The 19,168-nt window shown below is 38.7% G+C and overlaps 1 protein-coding gene across 1 annotated transcript; it reads left to right on the top strand.

Annotated features, from left to right (window-relative positions):
• On the top strand, window positions 1-15,392 carry POGLUT3 (protein O-glucosyltransferase 3). Its single transcript, XM_058824962.1, has 8 exons — window positions 1-229; window positions 4,968-5,165; window positions 5,543-5,829; window positions 6,594-6,810; window positions 8,149-8,345; window positions 9,323-9,517; window positions 10,546-10,650; window positions 11,477-15,392. The coding sequence occupies exons 1-8, from the start codon at window positions 10-12 to the stop codon at window positions 11,600-11,602; spliced, it is 1,545 nt and encodes a 514-aa protein (XP_058680945.1). The 5' UTR covers window positions 1-9; the 3' UTR covers window positions 11,603-15,392.
• Window positions 15,393-19,168: the final 3,776 nt, after the last annotated feature.

Raw genomic sequence — 19,168 nt, 5'->3', positions numbered from 1 at the left:
GGTGGGGCCATGGGGGGCCGCGGGCTGCTGCTGCCAGTGCTGCTGCTGCTGGGCGCCGTGGGGCCGCTGCTGCAGCCGGCGCAGTCGGCGGACCCCGGGGACCCCGTCAGCGCCGAGAGGAGCCTGGCGTGGGGCCCCGGGCTGGACGCGGGGGTCACCGTCCCCGTGCGGTACTTCTACATCCAGGCGGTCAGCGCGGCCGGACGGAACTTCTCCCGCTCCCCGCCAGGTACCGTTCGTGTGCTCCGGGGCGGGCAGGGGCAGGAATGGAGACCCTACCCCGGGCCGCGGTTTCGCCGCAGAACCTGGCTGGAGGTGCCCAGCCCTTGCCCTCTTCCCCTCTTCTTTGCTTCCTTCCTTCCTTTCCCCGTTCCGTGTGGTGGCTGTGCCCCCGCACCCGGTCCCGCAGCGCCCGGGACAGGCGGGATGGCAAGAGAAGCACATGGTCCCAGGCTCATTTCTTCTGGTGCTGCCCAGTGCCTCCTCTGCTCTCACCAGTAGTCTGCTCTAAACAGTTTGGAATTTACTGCAAAAAACCGTAAGCTCAGAAAGAACCAGTCTTCCTGGAGCTAGTGGACGTAGATTCCCAGTGCACAGCTGGGAAGTGGTAACGTAATTATTTTTAATGCTGCACACACACCAGTTGCTTAAAATTTGTGTCTCAGTCAGCAGAGCCTCTGGGCTCTGTTATCCTACTGCTGTTCCGTTAAGGAGTAATTTTCATTCTTGTTTACTCAGCACAAGCACAAACCATCCCACGACACTTCTCCTGAGGGTGGGAATTGGGCTCGTTCTTGCAGGCCAGTGGTATGATGCCAGTCAGCTGTTTGCTGCTGCAAGTTAACTCCACACACTCTGTATTAATAATTTAAATTTGAAATAAAAATTACTTTGGTGTCACAGACTTCATAATGAAGATAGCCCCAGAGGAAATCCTGTGTTGCTAATTTACATAGGGTAGAAGCTATTTAATTTGCTGTGTATTATTTACTGTTCACAGAGATGGTACTGAGCGGGCAGCTACCAAGTATGCATGGCCTCTTCATGTCTTGTTAGTTAGAAAGCTGCTGCTTGCAGAATTAAGGAGTAGCCATATATTATACAGGGGATGTGTTCAGTCTGACAGGAGTGTGGATACTTCAGATATTTCAGGTCTGGGCTTTCTCCATCTGCTGTTGCAGCTTGGTGCTGGATGTCAGCACAGTTTGTAATTGCAGTCCAGAATGCGACTGCACTGTGGGGTGGAGGCTGATAGCAGCTGCACAGGGAGAGCCCTGGGTTCAAACAACAGGTTGGGAAAGGTGAAAAGGTGTGAAGTTCAGTTGGATTCTCATGCTAGTGTAAGTCCTCCAAGGTAAACTGGGAGGATATGGGTACTGAGACCTAGTTTTGATTGCAGTGTGTTCGTATTTATGTTAATAAATTCAGTGTCCCAGGAAAGTTTCCAAGTCCCAATGCCATCTGGCATGGAGTGATCTCCATTCATCCCATGACCTGCTGTGGCCTCCAGTCAAAGACAGCATGAGTGCTGCCAGCAGGGAAGAGCTGCTGCCTCGGCCTGTGCTAGCTGCTGTCCCATGCCAAGAACTGTTTAGGAGGGTGCCAAGCATCCTTAAAAAAATTAGTGGTAGAGTTGATCATATTCAGTGCATGAGCACTGTTTAAAGTATTCATAGAGACCCTGGGTATAAACTTCTGTTCTTTAATGATTTAAAATGTTCAATTCTGTAAAACATCATTAAGAATTACCATTAACAATATTCATTCAGGCACCACTCTCCAACATAAACTAAAAACATCTCAAAATATACCTGTGGAGATAGCAAAAAATTGACATTATCACCCCCACTGCGAAACAGGAACACTGTGATCAGAGCAGCAGAACCACAGTTAAGGCATCACATTTGTGAAATGTGTCCAAATCTATTAAATTGTTTTTTATGTGCATTAGAATTTTGGTTAAGTGGGTCAGGACTTACTGGGATCCATTATAAAACTTGTGTAGCATAATAAGTAGATTTTAAATGCAGAATTGTTTTCTGAATATCTAGTCTGTTCACCAGAATTGATATGCATCATTGCACATTACACTGGAATTTCAGCCCAGAGGCTGTAACTGTTTTACCTGCCTTTGTAGGAGGTTGTTGAATGATGCAGAATTCATTGTTTCCCTAGAAAAATTATTTCAAAGATTAAGAAAATCCCTGCTGAAAACACAGAACTTTCTTTTAGTGTAAACTGCATAGATTTTTTTCCTTTGGCTACTTGGATAAGCCTTCTCCTTCTTTTCTGCTGGGTTTTATCCTAGATTTAACAATTGCCAACCATGTCTACTATTGACCGTGATAAAATCAGCTATTAACTGTTGCTCAGATGATCTCTGATGATCTGTTCAGATTATCTGTTGATCAGGTGATACTGTGCTAATAAATATTTTTCAAGGCCTCCCAGATACTCTTGTAGTTTTCACCAAATGCTTTCAAAGAGCAGGGCATGCTTCTTCCAGCTCTCATTGCAGTGCTGCCAAACAGTTGTACATTTCAGTTCACTCACCTTCATACCTGGGCACTGCAGGACCTCCCTTTGGTGACCACAATCCCTGGGCTTTTGTGATGGTCACACACAAGGCCTGTATTTGTTTATTACTGGATGTATGCTCTTGCATCCAGCTCTCTGAAAGTATAGGCTAATAATTTGTGTGTCCCTTTAGTGAGTCCGTCGATTTTGTGATTTCCATCTGTGAGAGTAACCAGCAACAATTCTAGTAAAACAGTTGAATCAAAAAATCTTCAGATCTTTTAATTTCTCTTCTGCATACATGTCAGAAATAGGGTGACTAGGATTTTTTTGCTCTTCTCTAGCAATTTGCCTAAATTCAGTATCTTGTTACTTTTTCTCTCTTTCCCTCCATTTCGTCACTTGTTCCTCCATGCATGGCATACCTCTTTTGCAAGCTGCACAGAAGAAAAAAAATGCATAAAGCAGGTGTCATTACCTGGGTTACCTAAAGTATCCCATTTTGACTGTGTCTATATTTTAGTGTCTCTTCAGTGCTGGGAAATTATTTGTACTCAAAATGCTCTCCCAGACAGGTTTTCAGGGTAACAGAGAAGTAGTAGCACTGCTGATTCATCAAGGACACATTTTTCTTTTGTAATTCCTTTGGGCTGAGAGAAACAAAAAAAACAGGAGTGAAAGTACCATGGTAACTTCCTCCAAATAAAAAATAAAAATCAGCAAAAAGTTGTCATGATTAAGTATACCATGGAGGCTTTGGCCCCATTACACAATCAATGTTGTAAATTACAAACAAGAAGTCTGTTTCCTCCAATGAATTATTTGTACTTACATGAGACACTCAGTCTCGTTTTTCTTCCCCTTCACTTTCAGTGGAGTTAGCTTTTTCCCATAGAGCTTTGTTATCAGTCACTTCCCTTATCAAATGATTCCTGTGTCCAAGTGCCACCAGCTAAACCCAACATATCATTTGGGCAGATCAAGGGCTCCATGTCTAGAGCAGGACGTACATAACCAGCAGGGGAAAAGACCCACTTAGGTATTTCCTGTAGGTCAGGACAAGGATATAAAATAGTAATACAAGTAATACAGGACAAGGAAGTAATATTTGACTTCTGATTTCACAATATTCACTAATTTTTATGATGGTTGAAAACGTAATTTTCTTCAGTGGGAAATCACTATACTCAGTAAAAATGCTGTTTAATAAAAGGGGTACAAGGAGACAAAGATGTGATACCAACAAGAAACAGTTGTCTGTGAACCTCATGACATACTCTGGATTTCAATGCTTCTTCATCCAAATAATACTAGGTGATAGTCACCTAGGGAGAGGGTACTTGGTTGAAGTACTCAGCTACTTTCAAGCAAGTTTGTGACTTGCAGTGACCTTTAGAGGCAGAGATGTTCATTTCTTTGGGAGAGTAATTTAATCTGAATATTCTTGCACAGTACTTGACTTGAATCCAGTTTTAAGACCCAGTGATCTAAGGAAGACATGATTAATCATTAAAAGACTGGTACTTACCACATCAGTGTATTTATCTGTGGATGCAAAATATAACTTTGACATCTCAACCATTTAGTGCTGTTGGGACATATTCAGATTTTAATTACATCTTGATTTTTTCTGGATTTTTTCAGTTTCATTTATTTCTGTATATTACTTGGTGGTAGCATTGTATTTGTTTGGTTCATAATGCTTAGACTGTCACACTTAGTGAATAATTTGTCCCCCTCCTTTTTTTTAATTAATAAAGTTGGCAATGACCACTTGTGATAGAACTAAAGACTATAACAGATTTATTTTTATGCATACTCATATTGTTCATAAATTATTCCATATCTTAGTGCATTAATGATGAAATGCTGGTGATCTTTAAGCACAGGTCAGACAGATGTCCAGGGAACATCTCTATTATCATTCTCTTATCACTGCTTTTCAGTAGCTGGATCTTTAAATGTTCAAGACAGTCAGCAGCAGCCCAAAGCTGAACAATTTGTATGTGACTCCTGCATGCTGCAACTGCCTTTCCACAAGCTGGCAAGTATTCTTTTCTCCTGTTACTTTCACTTGGTTTCCTGTCTTTCTTACTCTAGAGGAAATTATTGTTCCTCAGAGCACTAACTTGAAAACTTAGAATAAAACCTGATCTTAGCTTCAAAATACTGTTAGCTTTTTCTTCTGTCTTATAATCAAATATTTAACTTTCTATCTACACCTGCAGGTTTTCCATTTAGAGGTGTGCAATGACTAAGAATATTTGGTAGGGTGATATTTCATCACTGGAAACTAGTTTTACCAACTTGGTATAATTAAAAAATTGTACTGAAAAATAAATTAAATTCCGTGGTCTTAATTCAGTGGAGTTTGCTCCTTACCTTTATTTACTAGATGTAATTCTAATAGCTTAAAGTGATTTTGTCTGGTTTTATTTTCCTCTTGCCAGGAAAAACACAGTTTAAAGTGGTAATTAAAGCACTTTCTCCAAAAGAAGTCACCAGAATTTACACGCCTCGGCCTTTGGATAGAAATGATGGTACATTCCTTATGCGTTATCGGATGTATGGAAGTGTCACAAAAGGCCTGAAAATTGAGATACTTTATGGTGATCAGCATGTGGCTCAATCACCTTATATTTTGAAAGGTAAGGGTATTTTTTGTTATAATGTAATGTGTCAAAGTTCTGAATTAGGGTATATTTCAAACTGCAGTACGTGGGCTGTGGTAGCTGTGGACAGCTCAAACAGTTCTGAGTGCCCCGTGTGCTTGGCAGGTTCACAGAAATGGACCTTTATTTAGCAAAATAATTTCACCCTGATAACACAGAGTCTTGTATTTCTGAAAAGAGAAGAATGTTGCTGTTTTTTCAGTTACACTGCAAAATTCCAGAAATTATAGGAAGGATGATTTCCTAGGAAAACTGTAGAAAGTGTGGTATAAAAATGCCAAGCCACTGTAATATATAAATTATGCGTGCTGTAGAATCACGAATACAGACTCTGGGTGCTTTGTTTTCCACAGAACCAGTTTATCATGAATACTGTGACTGTCCTGTGGAAGACCCTGAGGTCTGGCAGGACATGATGTCCTGTCCATCCCAAGAGCCTCAGATTACAAAAGACTTCATTTCATTTCCCACCATTGACCTGCAGCGAATGCTCAAGGAAATCCCAGCCAGGTTCAGCCAAACAGGAGGTGCTATTGTCCATTACACTATCCTGGATAATCACATCTACCGGCGCTCCCTAGGGAAGTACACAGACTTCAAGATGTTCTCCGATGAAATGTTCCTGTCACTGGCCAGGAAGGTACTGCTTTGGATCATGTCACATATTAAGGCAATATCACAGAACCACAGAGTGCTTGGGGTGGGAAGGGACCTCTGGAGCACATCTAGTCCAACTTCCCTGCCGAAGCAGGTTCACCCAGAACTGGTTGCACAGGATCATCTCCAGGGTGGGTTTTGACTATCCACAGCCTGTTTGAGCAGTCTGTTTCATGGCCCCATCTTCCTCACAACAAGGAAGTTTTCCCTCATATTCAAATGGCACTTCCTGTGTTTAAGTATGTGCTTGTCTCCCCTTGTCCTGTTGCTGAGCACCATTGGAAAGAGTCTGGCCCCATCCTCTTGACAGCTGCCCTTAAGGCATTTGTGAGCATTGACAAGATCCCCTCTCAGTCATCTCTTATCCAGGCTAAATATATTTAAATATGGCAGTACTGCAATTGTTGTTGTATCTTCACATGTATAATTCCTGAAGCAAGATTTGACATTCCATCAAGACAACACTGGGTGTTAGGAGTAATGTGTGGGGGCTTCTCCTGGCAGTAATGGAAATGCTTGGAAAGCTCCAAGGGCTAAAGCCCAACTGGGAGCTGTTTCCTGGCCTCTGGGTGTTCCTTTCAAACTTGCTTGCAGGGAAAAAGCTTGGAATTCATGCATTAAGCACAGTTAAATCTATGAACTATCCAGTAGGCGCACTGAGTGCATGACAAGAGAGAACTGATGCATAGATGTAAGAGTGACAGACAGCTTCTCTGTGTTATTATCCTTTCTTGGGTGCACATCTAGGTTCGTCTTCCTGACGTGGAGTTTTATCTCAATGTTGGAGACTGGCCAGTTGAGCACAGGAAGGTTAATGATACACCTGGGCCTGTACCTGTCATCTCCTGGTGTGGCTCTGTGGATTCCAGAGATATCATCCTGCCAACATATGATGTAACCCACTCGACTCTGGAAACTCTGCGTGGAGTCACCAATGATCTCCTTTCCATTCAAGGGAATACAGGTGAGTTACACTGGGGGTTTAAAAAGAATTTGTGATTTCCATCAAAAAAGCTAGTTGCATTCAAATGTGTTGAAGTCTTCAGTTCAAAGTGCCCTGGGAAATCTCTAAATACAAGCAGCTTAGGCTTTACAGATTGCAGACACTTCTCAACACTGCCACTAAGCTGGTGTATCATTCAGAACCAAAATTTAAGAAGTCCAGATCACAATAAATGTGAATTTGACATTAAAGGTATCCAGAAGATGCCTACTGTGACCTGGCAAAGGAAAACTAAATGTAATTAAAAGGCCTTTCTCCTCAGTCAAGGGCTCAAATATGTTTCTTCTAATCAAACAGTAACCCTTTTCCTGACTGTTGTGGCTCAGTGTTCTGTTTACAAAAACTTAATTTGAATACTGAAAGAAGTAAGCTGATACTATGCTGCAGCCTCTTTCAAATTAGAAAACATTGTCTATATGAAGAAATACCTCAGAGTAAGATCTCTTGAATTGCTTTTCTGGCTTTGAAAAAGGAGTCAGCTTTACTGACAGTTGTCTTCCTCCCCCTCAGGAAATTAAAGAATATTTAGGGATCAAACAAATGGCATAAGCAATACCTAAGGAGTAAAACTGGAGTGGAAAGTTACTTCTTTTTATTTAATTAGTTCTCAGTTCCTCTTTTCTTTATTAGTTTTAAAATTAAATATTTCAATTAAATGATCAGTTAGAGGCATTCTGTGTTTACTGATTTAGTACAGCTGCTTTTCCAATTAGGAGACAGTAAGAGACTACTCCATATAGTAGGTGCTCTAGGGAAATTTTCAGAAGAAAGGTGAGGAAGGGCATAGTTAATGCAGTAAGCAGAGATTAAGTCTTTCAGACTCTTGCTACGTGTTGAGAAGACACAACATAGCCATTTCTTTTCTTTTTTAAGGCATCATTTAATGGTTCTTCAAGGACCTAACTAAATTACTGGGTAACAGAGGTGGATTTTACTAAAGAAATTAGGTTTTTGTGGCAGGCTTTTTGGCTGGAGAATTGCTTTAATTATTAGCATTTTCCTTACGTATTTTATTATAATCCCTTAGGTAGCTTTCAAGATAGTTGAAGTTATTGAAATACAAAATTGTTGAGTGGAAAAGCAATTCTCCAGTTTTCCTTGTATGAGTTTCCCATCCCAAAATTCAAACCAGAATTGTGAGTTTAATCCTGTGATTAATAAGTGGTTATGGGAAACCATGCCTGTCCTACCATGTCTCCAAATGTAATACCACTGTCAAACCAAGTTCTTTATTTGCCTTGAACAGATCCTGAACATTTCACTGCTGTTTGCTTTTGTCTTGTCACTCACTGCTCATAGGCCCCTTCTGGGACAACAAAACTGAGAGGGCTTTATTCAGAGGTCGAGACAGCCGAGAAGAACGTCTCCATCTTGTCAAGTTATCCAAGGAAAATCCAGAACTACTAGATGCTGGAATAACTGGATATTTCTTCTTCAGAGAAAAAGAAAAAGAGCTGGGGAAGGCTCAGCTGATGGGCTTTTTTGACTTCTTTAAGGTAGTACTAAAATTATAGTTTCTGATTAATTTTGAAATTTATTATTTCAAATAATTAATTTCAGCTGAAAAGAAATTTGTTAATTCTTTTCAGTAAACAAAACAATTATGCTGCTATAGTAGCACAGGTCCATGCAGAGTAGATAAACCACCTGTAATCCATGTCCTAGTATGACACACTTGTAGAGGAAGCCAAGAAAGACCTCAGTGAGGCATCTTGGCTTATGTTTATGTTTTAATAGACTGAGAAATTGGATTTCTCACCATCAGGGTTTCTTTGATTTGGGGTAAATATGAAAACAATGGACACAATTTACAGCCATTTCAAGTACACTATGGATATCTGAAAGAGTCTTTATAGTAACAAATTAGAAAAATAGAGAGTATTTTTGTTGTACTTCAACATACAAATTCTACTGCAAGAGAAATAAAAAAAATAAAGGGAACAGAATCCTGTGTAAAGTCATTACAATATATAGCAATTGAAATTCTGTTCTGAAGTTCAGTATTTCAGAAATGCTGTTACAGCCAAGAACATCTGCCAAAGCATGACATTAATGGTTATTTCTAGTATTATGTTTCAGCTTATTTTATATAATAATATGTTTCAGGTTATTCTGTATAATAATGTTGTCAGAATAAATTTACTGTTTGAATTGAAGTATAGATTAGTTTTATTTCCTTCCCTGCTGTAGCCCTTGCTCTATCCCAGGACACTTCAATAGGACACCCATCAGGCAGCTCATGTGACACAAAGGTTCTTGTCTGTCAGCCTCCTGTTGAAAACAAATCCTTTTTCCATTATATTATCCAGAAGACCATGAAACTACACGTGCTTAACACTGAAATGTGTTTGTTTGAAGATGAAAATGAATAAACATGATTACTTCTTGCCTGTTAAAATAATAATTTATGCAGTCATTGTTCCCATTCTGATACAAAACATTTCACCTTTTTTCCTCTCTCTTCATACTGTAGTACAAATACCAAGTGAATGTAGATGGCACCGTAGCAGCTTACAGGTTTCCATACCTCTTGCTGGGTGACAGCCTGGTATTGAAGCAAGACTCCCAGTACTATGAACACTTTTATATTGGATTAAAACCTTGGAAACATTATATTCCAGTTAAGAGAAACTTACAGGACTTGCTAGAGAAAATAAAATGGGCTAAGGTAAGTTCCATTATTGATTCAAGTTCAAAGTGATAAACAAACATGTAAACAATTTATCTTAATAGTCTCTTCTTTTGTATTTACACACACACATATATATATATATATATATTGCATGAATGCTGTTGAGATCCTGGTATAAAGGAAGTACATTTTGTTGTTAGTATAAAATGGGAAGGCCTTATTTGAAATAACCATCTCTATTTAGGGCAATACTTAAGTGTTCATTTTAAGTATGGGCAGAAGAGTTCATGAGTCAGAGCCTTAGCATACTGACTAAGGTAATTGTGAAAGAAACAACCAGATTCCTAGATACTACTTAATTAATGCTATAGCTTTTTTAGGCCCTGACTAGAGCAGAAGTTACTGCATGTTCTGTTTGAATGTACAAAAAATTGCTGCTCTCTGTAACGTGCTCAGAGTGGGAGGCTGGGATCCTGTAAGCAAACAGATAAATTCTGTGATTGAAAACACCATTTGTGCTTTAAGTCAAAGTGCTGTTAAGGTTAAAAAAACACATGAAGAGTTTCTTTTCTGAGAGTACTGTAATTCTACCTCAGGAATCAGAGGAGACTGCTAAAAGCTTTGCAACATAGACCTAAAAAGCTTGAGAATAAATACATGAATTCATGCACTTTTTTTAAAAAAGAAGACATTGAATTCCATTGCATTGGAGAGGACAAGAGATGTGGTTTTGACCTCTGTAAAACTAAGTAGATCTGGGAGGTATCAGAACTGATTTTGAAGAAGCTTGAGGCTTGGACAAAATGGTGGAGCAGTAATCAATTGAGTTTTCAAAATTGTAAAGTTAGTCATGAAAGTTGTTATTGATAGCCCTAAGGTAGCAGTAGTGACAATAAAAGCAATCCAGTATTTTTAAACAAATCTGCAATTTTAATAATGCCTTTGCAATCTACCAGTAATTGTAGTTAATTTTGCAGATTTGAATAACCCATTTAATAAAACTTCTAATGCTAGTCAGGCTTTGAGTTGCTCTGTTATTCATTTGTTTCATCTGAATTTTCAAGGAGAATGATGAGGAAGCAAGAAAAATTGCTAAACAAGGACAACTAACAGCAAGAGAATTACTTCAGCCTCACAGGTTTTACTGCTATTATTATAAAGTGCTCCAGGTGAGTACAATAGATCACTTTATTACTCTCCCCCCAGCTGCTACTAATGCTACAAATTTCATATTCAGTCCTTACTTAAATCACTAGCAGACATATTATTCATAGATCAGTGTGAAGAGCTTTGCTAAACCCTTCTTCTTAATTAAAGAATCTACCTGACATAATGGTTATTCTACAGAATCAGGAATTTTTTTTGCCCCCATCCCCAGTCAGCCCTGTTTTCATTGTCACTTGGTATTTGGTTTCCAGTAGGTCTCTGTAGGAGAAAATCTGTATATCCACTTTTCTTCCTTTTTCCCTTCATACTTCTGAGCTACTCTACTACAAAATAATGAATAAATGGAAAAGAAGTTCCAGAAGTGTGACTAGTAGAGTGTAGGGGATGAAGCAGGCCCAGTAGTCATTTCTTCCTTAGAAAATGCAAATCTCTAGTGAACAAAGTTTCTCCTCTCTGAAAGTATCTTTTTCCTATACTGCTGTGCACTTAGATGTCACCTTCACCAGCCACAGGTTAACATGAAAGATGGAACTGTTCAGTGTACAAAAATGACATTTTTATGCATTATCTGTGTAAAGTGGTTAGGCACAGATGATGACAATATCAAAGTTACCATAATAATAGGCAGAAACATGACAGGAGGTTTTCAGAGGCAGTGTAGCCCATTAGTAGGTGTGTTGCAAAGACACCTTGTGCAGAGGCTGTGAACAATGGCATAAGGAGCCTGGATAAAGGTAGGCTTCTGAGTGGAAGGGAGGAGGAAAATTCTGCTTCTTGAATTATATGTTGGTGCTTACAGCATTCTTAAATGTTGTTTACATATTTCAGAAATATGCCGAACGCCAAGCCAGCAAACCTGAAATACGGGATGGAATGGAACTTGTACCTCAGCCTGATGACAGGGACTCAGTGTGCACTTGCCACAGGAAAAAGCCTTTAAGGGAAGATCTATAACTGTACTGGATGGAGAAAATTACCCACGTAAAATGCAGGAATAGGAATTAAGCTGTGAAATCTAAGACTCTTATGCAGTACCAGGCATTCTTAGTTATGTATTCTTGTATTTTCATACCAGTTTTCCTGCTCATTCTGATCTACAGTGTTGGTTCTCACAGTTTTGGCTCCATGACCACCACCAGACAGACAGTGAGCCTGCAGTGGGGAGTGTCTGGGGGATTTGTTTGATGTACTGCATCATCAGGAAGCAGAGCACAGAGCTGCTCATGTTCCAGATGGGACCTGTTTACCAAAGTTTTGTGAGGAACTAGTCGCTGCAAAAGATCTTGCCATGAGTCAGTGCAAGTTATTCTAAAGGAGCATTTGTGATATATTGAAACAGTGTTATGATTTCTTCATAAAGTTTACCTCAGTGTTAGATTGTTTCTTATATGCAAAACAATTTTCAAACTAGACAAAGAAAATGAATATTTGAGATTTACAGATAGCAGATCTGGTCATGCTTTCAGATTATTTTGTGGTTTATGACAGGTAACAGACAACATGATATAACGCTCATCAATTTTAGAGGAAAATGGAGAGCAGGGGGAGAGATTAGAAAAATGTGTTTATAAGCATCGTGTCTGTGAATCACCAGAATTAAATATTGCTCTAAAACAGACTCTCTAGCTGTCACAGTGCCTTGGGTGCCAAGTCACCACTCTGAAAACATGTTCCCTTCCTGTGACTGTCTGTACATGTAGTCACAGTTCCACAAAAGGACTGGGGAATTTCATGCCATGGGAAACACTGGTATCTTAGTTCAGCAATACCATCCACAGTATTCTGGACTACGTGAAATCTGAAATTTGTTTTATATTTAGCAGAGTTTTAGATCAGCGTGGTTTAATTCTTTTGTAATAGTCTAGGAGTTAGAGTCCATGTAAAGCAACTGGGAAGCTGGTTGTCCTCCTTGGTTTAATTCAAGGCCATTTTTTCCAGAGCATGCCTTAGCTCCAAACTGGGCAAGAGGTTTTCAGGTCTTCTGCCAAAGTTCCTGTGCAGCCATGAACATTGCAGCTAGCAATGCAAAATTCACAAGGGCAGAAGGATCTGGTCATACCTTTGTGATAAAGTCTGCCTTTGGATGGGGCAGAAGAGGAATCCTAGTGCTGGGTACAACTCCAAATACCTCTGTTGATTTTTGTCCAAGTTTGTCTACTTCAAAATGCATAAATAGTTCTGGAAGGAGACACCAATACTGAGACCAGTGCCCACAAGCACCTATTTCTGTGTTTCCATCTTGGCTAATGCAGCCTGCCTGAGCAGCTCCTGACTCACTACAGGCAAATAAAAGCTTTCATGGATACTGAATTCTCCCTACACTAAAAAAAATGGAGATGTCTGCAAGACAGTAGACTTGTCTGATTGATTTGGTGCACTACACACCATGCAGGCTTCATTCTTGGTTCTACACTGCAAATTGCATAAAATTTCTGCATTAGAGCAGGAAGAACGGCAGTATGCTAAATATGGAAAGAGCTTTGTCTTTCTAAAGAGGTCAGTGCAACTGTCCATCAGTCATTTATTATATTATGCCAGTTAAGAAATAAACCTGTATCATGTTGTTCTACCCATAATCCTCTTTGTTCTGGTTCTAACACTCATATTTATAGTGGTTGTGTTTTTATTTAGCATGAAAACCAGTCCTAGAACTTCAGTCTATAAATATGTGTTCAACTCATCTGACATAAAGTTTTCTACATCGAAGTTCAGCAACAGGGTTCCATTGCTGAAGCTGACACTCAGGACTGAGTCTGTGCTCTCCTTTTGTTCCATGTGCACAGTCATTTTTACTGTATTACATGATCTTATTTTGGTGCACTCAGCAAAGGCAAGTGAGCATAAAAGTTGGTTGAAAAACAAAGTGTTCCACATATTTCAAATCAAAAGTCCAAAAGTGATTAATTTGTATTTTTTAAAATGAGAGTGAATAGGGGGAGTCATGACACATACTTCATGGTTCTTTGGAAATACCTATGTAGGAAAACTTGCCTAGCTTGAAACAGAAGTCTTTCAAACTGAAAGAAGAATCAGATAAAATTTAAATTATAAATAAATGTGAATATTTTATCCTTCCTTCCTTCCCTCATAAAAAGGGGAAGAAACTGTTCTTAATTCTTCTCTGCCAAAAAAAGTCCTTTCTTTTGTAACAAGTATCACTTCAAAGACTAGTTTGTCAACAGAGTCCCTTACAGTTGCTTTTATAGCTCACAGCAAGAAATATCTTCAAAATATGACTGTACTAATCTTCTTGCTGTAGTTAAAAAATAGTAGAGAGATGGTGGAACTTTTACTACAAGTCCATATTAATTTGAGAGAATCTTGTTCACTTTACAGCTATAGCTCTTCCAAAGGTAAAAGAAGGTAAGCCAAGGTCTCTCTTCTTTCCATTGGTGCTGCTGTATGCAATTTAAATTGTAATGAAGAACAGTCGTAACAAGTGCCCCACCAGGCCAGAAAAGATGTCAGATCTATGTGAGTTTGCTGAGAGGATGATACTCATCAGCCTGGTGTGTTACAGGAAATGATAAATACTGAGTAAAACCTGGTTTTGCATGTGAAGTGTAATACATACATTAAATAGAATTTTTAAGTGGCATACATAGACTGGACTTTGTATTATTCTGTGGTAGTTCTTGAACAGTGACTGTTCAAAGGTGTAGAAATCTCTCGTTGCTGGTAATTTTGGAAAATTGCTACCATACCACAGTACTAAATTTTGCTCTAGTAATTTCAGTTTTTAAATAGAGAATAAAACCTGTCCTGTTTTTGTCAGGGATTTACCAGTGATAACAGAGGCAGGTTGGTTTGTTTGAAATAGTACATAGTTTATAACAATGTATAGTCCCAGGGCCAATGTTTTCAAGCACAGGCATCTGCAGAGGAGGGGTTTAACATCCAGTAATGTTGGGAAGGCAGAATCTTTACCTAAGATTCTTTCTTTTCAGATTTCTTCAACCTTAACAGTGAACCTTCATATAATGAACACTGGTTTTATGTTGTATGTATGTCCTAATATATTTAGGCACCCCCATTGGGAAATACCCAACCTCAATTTTGTCTTGAAATGAGAGCTAGTAAATCCTGATCTGTTATACATAAAGGAGATACAGTTTCATGTATACTTTAGACTGTATTTTTTTATATTTACCTCAAGATCACTAATGTGCTGGTTTTGTGACAGAATTGTGCCAGGCCTGCCTTGTAGATTCATAATTTTAAAAACCCTATAATCAAAGCTTGTCTGATGGAATGTTAGATTCAAACATCCATGCTGGGAAGCATACACCCAACATTTATTACATTACAAAGTAAATTATTTAGTTAGGGAGGAGAGCTGACAGGGAAAACATACATCACCTGTTGGAGCACGTCTGAGAAGCTTGCAAAGAAACTATAATAAGGAAAAGAAGCATTATATAAACCTATGATATTATCAGCTCCTTTAGCACTGTAGTTTTGCAAAAATTTTTTCTGTGAGGGTGGTGATGAAGTGCAAGATTTTATATTGATATTGTTTAAGTTCACAGGATTTAATGATGAGAATCTTCTTGTCTGAGAAGTTTTAGAGGATTTTAATGAGTTATATGAGTACTAATGCTTGAGTTTTGAGTACAATGCTTCTGTTTAAGTTGTTAATAGGAAAATCTGTACTGCAGACAGTTATGACACTAATTTTGGGTTTTGCTGTGAGAATACGGGGAAAAGGATGATTTGCATGTTTGTTTGAAGTAGTTTTAATAAACATCCGTAGCACATCCCTTGAGTCCATCATGTGCGCAGTGATAAGCAGGAGGTGTCCTAGCAGGAGGGGGGCCAGCAGGTCAAGGCAGGTGTGCTTGGCAGTTGTGAGACAGCAGCTGGAGTCCTGTATTGAGTTTTGGACTCCCCTGTACAAGAAATACATGGACACCCAGCATGGACCACCAGGGTGATAAAGGCAGTGGGGTGCATGGGTATGAGGACAAGCTGAGTGAGCAGGGTTAGGTCAGCCTTAGGGAGAGAACACTTCTCAGCGAGACACAGCAGAAATCCTAACAACAGACACTAGCTGCATCATGGGAAATTCCAGTTAGATAAAGGAAAAAGAATCCTAAACTGCTGTCCCCAAGGAGATGAAGCTTGGTCTGTGTGACCTCCAGATGTTCATTATTCTATGAACTGCTTTTCAGTCACACAACAAGCATTTATCTAGTCACATAGCAGGAGGATGAACCCAGCTCTCGAGTGTCTCCAAGTGGTGACGTGGCTTTTCTGTGCTGACACTTTTGACACCATTTGTGGTTATGTCTCACTTGCTAATACAAAGTTTTGCACGTATTTTTGTGTTGGCTTGTAAGACTATGAAGTTATATATTAATATTAATTATACTTTTATACTATTAATATATATAATATAATAATTTACCTTACTAATATACATTATCACAATATATCCTAGTCATGCAGTACACAGAAGATTTTACAGAAGTGAGATACGTTGATTTGGCAATACAGGCCTGGACTGAAAGTGCAAGACCTCTTTCAACAAGCTGCATATATACTTTACAGGTATAAGACAATTGCAAAATATTGTGAATACAGTTATGAACCATCTAAGTAATTGATTCTAAGCAGCCAATGAGAATATTAATGTATTTTTAAGCTATACATATATTTAAATGCCAGCATACTCTGTAGGCCGCTGGTGAATGAGCATGGCATGTTCCCCTCTCAACTCCCAACACTAAAAAATCAGTCAGGATCCATCTGTACCACAGGTTTGCAATATAGTGTGGAGAGACTCAAGGCAGCTCAGCAGAATGCCAGAAGGGCCTACCCATTCAGGACAGGTGAGACATGATAACCTGCCTGCTGAAAACCCACAAAATATGTTACCCTGGATGGAGCCTGTGTGAAAGAAGATCAGTTCAAGTTGTACTTGTCAGACTCAGCTTCCCCTGTAGCTTATGTGACTCAAAGAGGTCTTTTACCATTAGCAGATGATTTTGCCTATCTTTGGGTCAACAGTAGCCACACTTTCAGTTATTCTTTGTCTCCCAAAATGCCCAGACAAGCATTTTCATCACTCCAACTGCAGAGATCTGCCATCTCATGGCTGATACCCACGATAAACTAAAATGGTTGCTACCACATTAATATCCTGCACGTTCAACACCTGATTTCATCTTGTGTGTTACTCTCACCAAATTTTTCACTGTTGCAATAGAAAGGTATTTGAGTATCTTAATAATTTTTACATGGAAATCTGCTCTCAGAGTGAAAAAAGATTAGAATGAAAATTGGGTTTTCTTCCAAATAATAATTTTTTTTTTTTTTTTTTTTTGCTCAGGCTATCAGCTTTTACCTCAGGAAGAAGGTAGTTTTGTCAGCACAGTTCATTTCATTTGATGAATGAAAAAAAGAAACATTTTTATCCCAAACCAAACAAAAACCACTCTGCAGGTAGAAGTTGTTACTCTTTTTAAAAAAGATGCCTGTTACAGATACATTGGTATGTTCTTTGTAGTGAAGGCAAAGCACTTTATAAACAAAATTAATTTGAAGGGATATTTCAGGAACAAACTATTCTATGTAATTGTACACTGATAGTGATAGCCAAGATTAGATAATTCAAAACAGTGAAATTTAGAGCCTGGATTATATAAGGTTTTATTTGCTAAAATGTAAGAAACAGAAGAATCAAGAAGACATACCTCTGACATAAGCACTCAAGCAAAATCCTATAGTGAAGAGATTCAGCTCATCTGCCAAATGTCCTGAAGTTTATTTAGGCTTTTTGGCAAGGTGGGTTATTTAGAAAATGTCAGGAATGTGTGTTACTGATAGAAGCTGCATCTCTGCCAATGAATTCTGCTTTCTTCTGCCTTAGGAACAAAGGGACTTTAAATATGGACTAACCCTCACTGACAAACTCCAGCATGCCTTTTCACACTACAACCATTCCATATTATTTCGACCTTGGTATTTCCTCTATTCCCTGAAAGATTTATTTGTGTTTGTAAGATAACCAACACTCAGACTGATCCTAAACTTCCTGTAACTGAAGCTGAAATGTAGGTGTGAATTTTAAATACCTGATTGGTACTAAATTAACTTTTGACTCTTTAAAAACACCAAGCATTTAAAGATCACTTAGATTATGACTCTCTGGTAGAGATCACTAAGATTATGACTTTCTAACAGTTGTAAATATTTGGCAATACTTAAATACAGGTAGTATGTAGATAAGTTGCAGAATGATTCTCAGTATTTCTTGTGAAATAGTTTCCAAATTCTGATTACCTGTGGGATGGTAAACTTCCCTGGGAAAAAATGTTGTCTCAAATCAAAATATTCTCAAACATTAATAATACTATATATATAGTGAATTGTTCACTGGAACCATTAATAGGTATTGCTTTATTCTTGCAAGATACATGCATTATATATAGATATATAGATATATAGATATATAGATATATAGATATATAGATATATAGATATATAGATATATATAATATATTTCTCTCATTGCACTTCCATTCCTGTCACAGAAACACACACTATCAATTGGATCTTTTATTTCAAAATGGAGAGAGACATGGGAAAATTGGCTTTTCCCTGTTAAACTTGAACGGATCAATTCAGAGCAGACAGCATGTTCACTTAAGATGCCAATTCCAGTTTGAATGAGGTCTCCTCTACCATCATGTACCTATCCTATGAATCTAATGAAATAAAATCTTCAGGAAGTCCTTCATGAGCACAGCGCTCTGAGTACCATCCACAAACTCAAGCCTTTAATCTGGTGATGACTGAGCTACCCTCATATGCAGTAGATGTTTTCTCCATTCCAGTCCCAACAGTATTACCCCAAAGCCAAACAATTCTTCTGCTCAGAAGTCACCACCTTCAACCTTCTCAAGCAGCTGTGGTCCACTGTCAAATGTGTTTGCTATATTTAATATCAAGTTACACCCTGCCTTGATGACATGCAGTAATGTGTAATTGTTGTCAAACTGGATCTGTTAAGTAGGTTACTGGGTGCAGTTGTCACCAGTTCCTTGATGGATTATCTTGTTAAGGAGGCCATTAAAAAAAATCACTTTTGATGGGGAATACAAATTATGTTCCCATAGAAACGCCAGACTCTGGTCCCATTAGAGTAAACAGCACTGGGTTTTTGCTGAGTGCATTCAGATTTGCAAAAATAGATAAGGTCTTGAAGGTTACCTGAACCAATGGAAAAATTGAGAAAAAAGCGCCTACTATTCATAGACAAATGAAAAATTAACTTGCTTATCTTTAGGATTAAGACACAGGACATCTAAATCCAGCTAACCAGTTTCCTGTTTCTAAGAACTTGATAACTTAACAATTTGTCCCCTCAATCAATTCCCTTGAACCACTCCATCATTAGTCAAGAGCAGCTCAAATCCTAAAGCAAATAAGAAATTATATGTGTAACTGGCAAAGCTATGGAGATGAAATTCAGTTGCTTGTCAGTTAGATTTATTTCTCATGGTTACACCATCAAGT

Source organism: Ammospiza caudacuta, chromosome 2, assembly GCF_027887145.1.
Source record: "Ammospiza caudacuta isolate bAmmCau1 chromosome 2, bAmmCau1.pri, whole genome shotgun sequence".
NCBI classification, from domain to species: domain Eukaryota; kingdom Metazoa; phylum Chordata; class Aves; order Passeriformes; family Passerellidae; genus Ammospiza; species Ammospiza caudacuta.
Note: the sequence above shows the minus strand (reverse complement) of the source record. Positions and strands in the feature narration are given on the sequence as shown.

Excerpts from the sequence above, each read along its gene's own strand:
- POGLUT3 (XM_058824962.1), top strand. The coding sequence starts at position 10 with ATGGGGGGCCGCGGGCTGCTGCTGCCAGTGCTGCTGCTGCTGGGCGCC. Across the intron at positions 5,166-5,542 it reads ATCACCTTATATTTTGAAAG|AACCAGTTTATCATGAATAC; the intron begins GTAAGGGTATTT and ends TGTTTTCCACAG. Across the intron at positions 6,811-8,148 it reads TTCCATTCAAGGGAATACAG|GCCCCTTCTGGGACAACAAA; the intron begins GTGAGTTACACT and ends CACTGCTCATAG.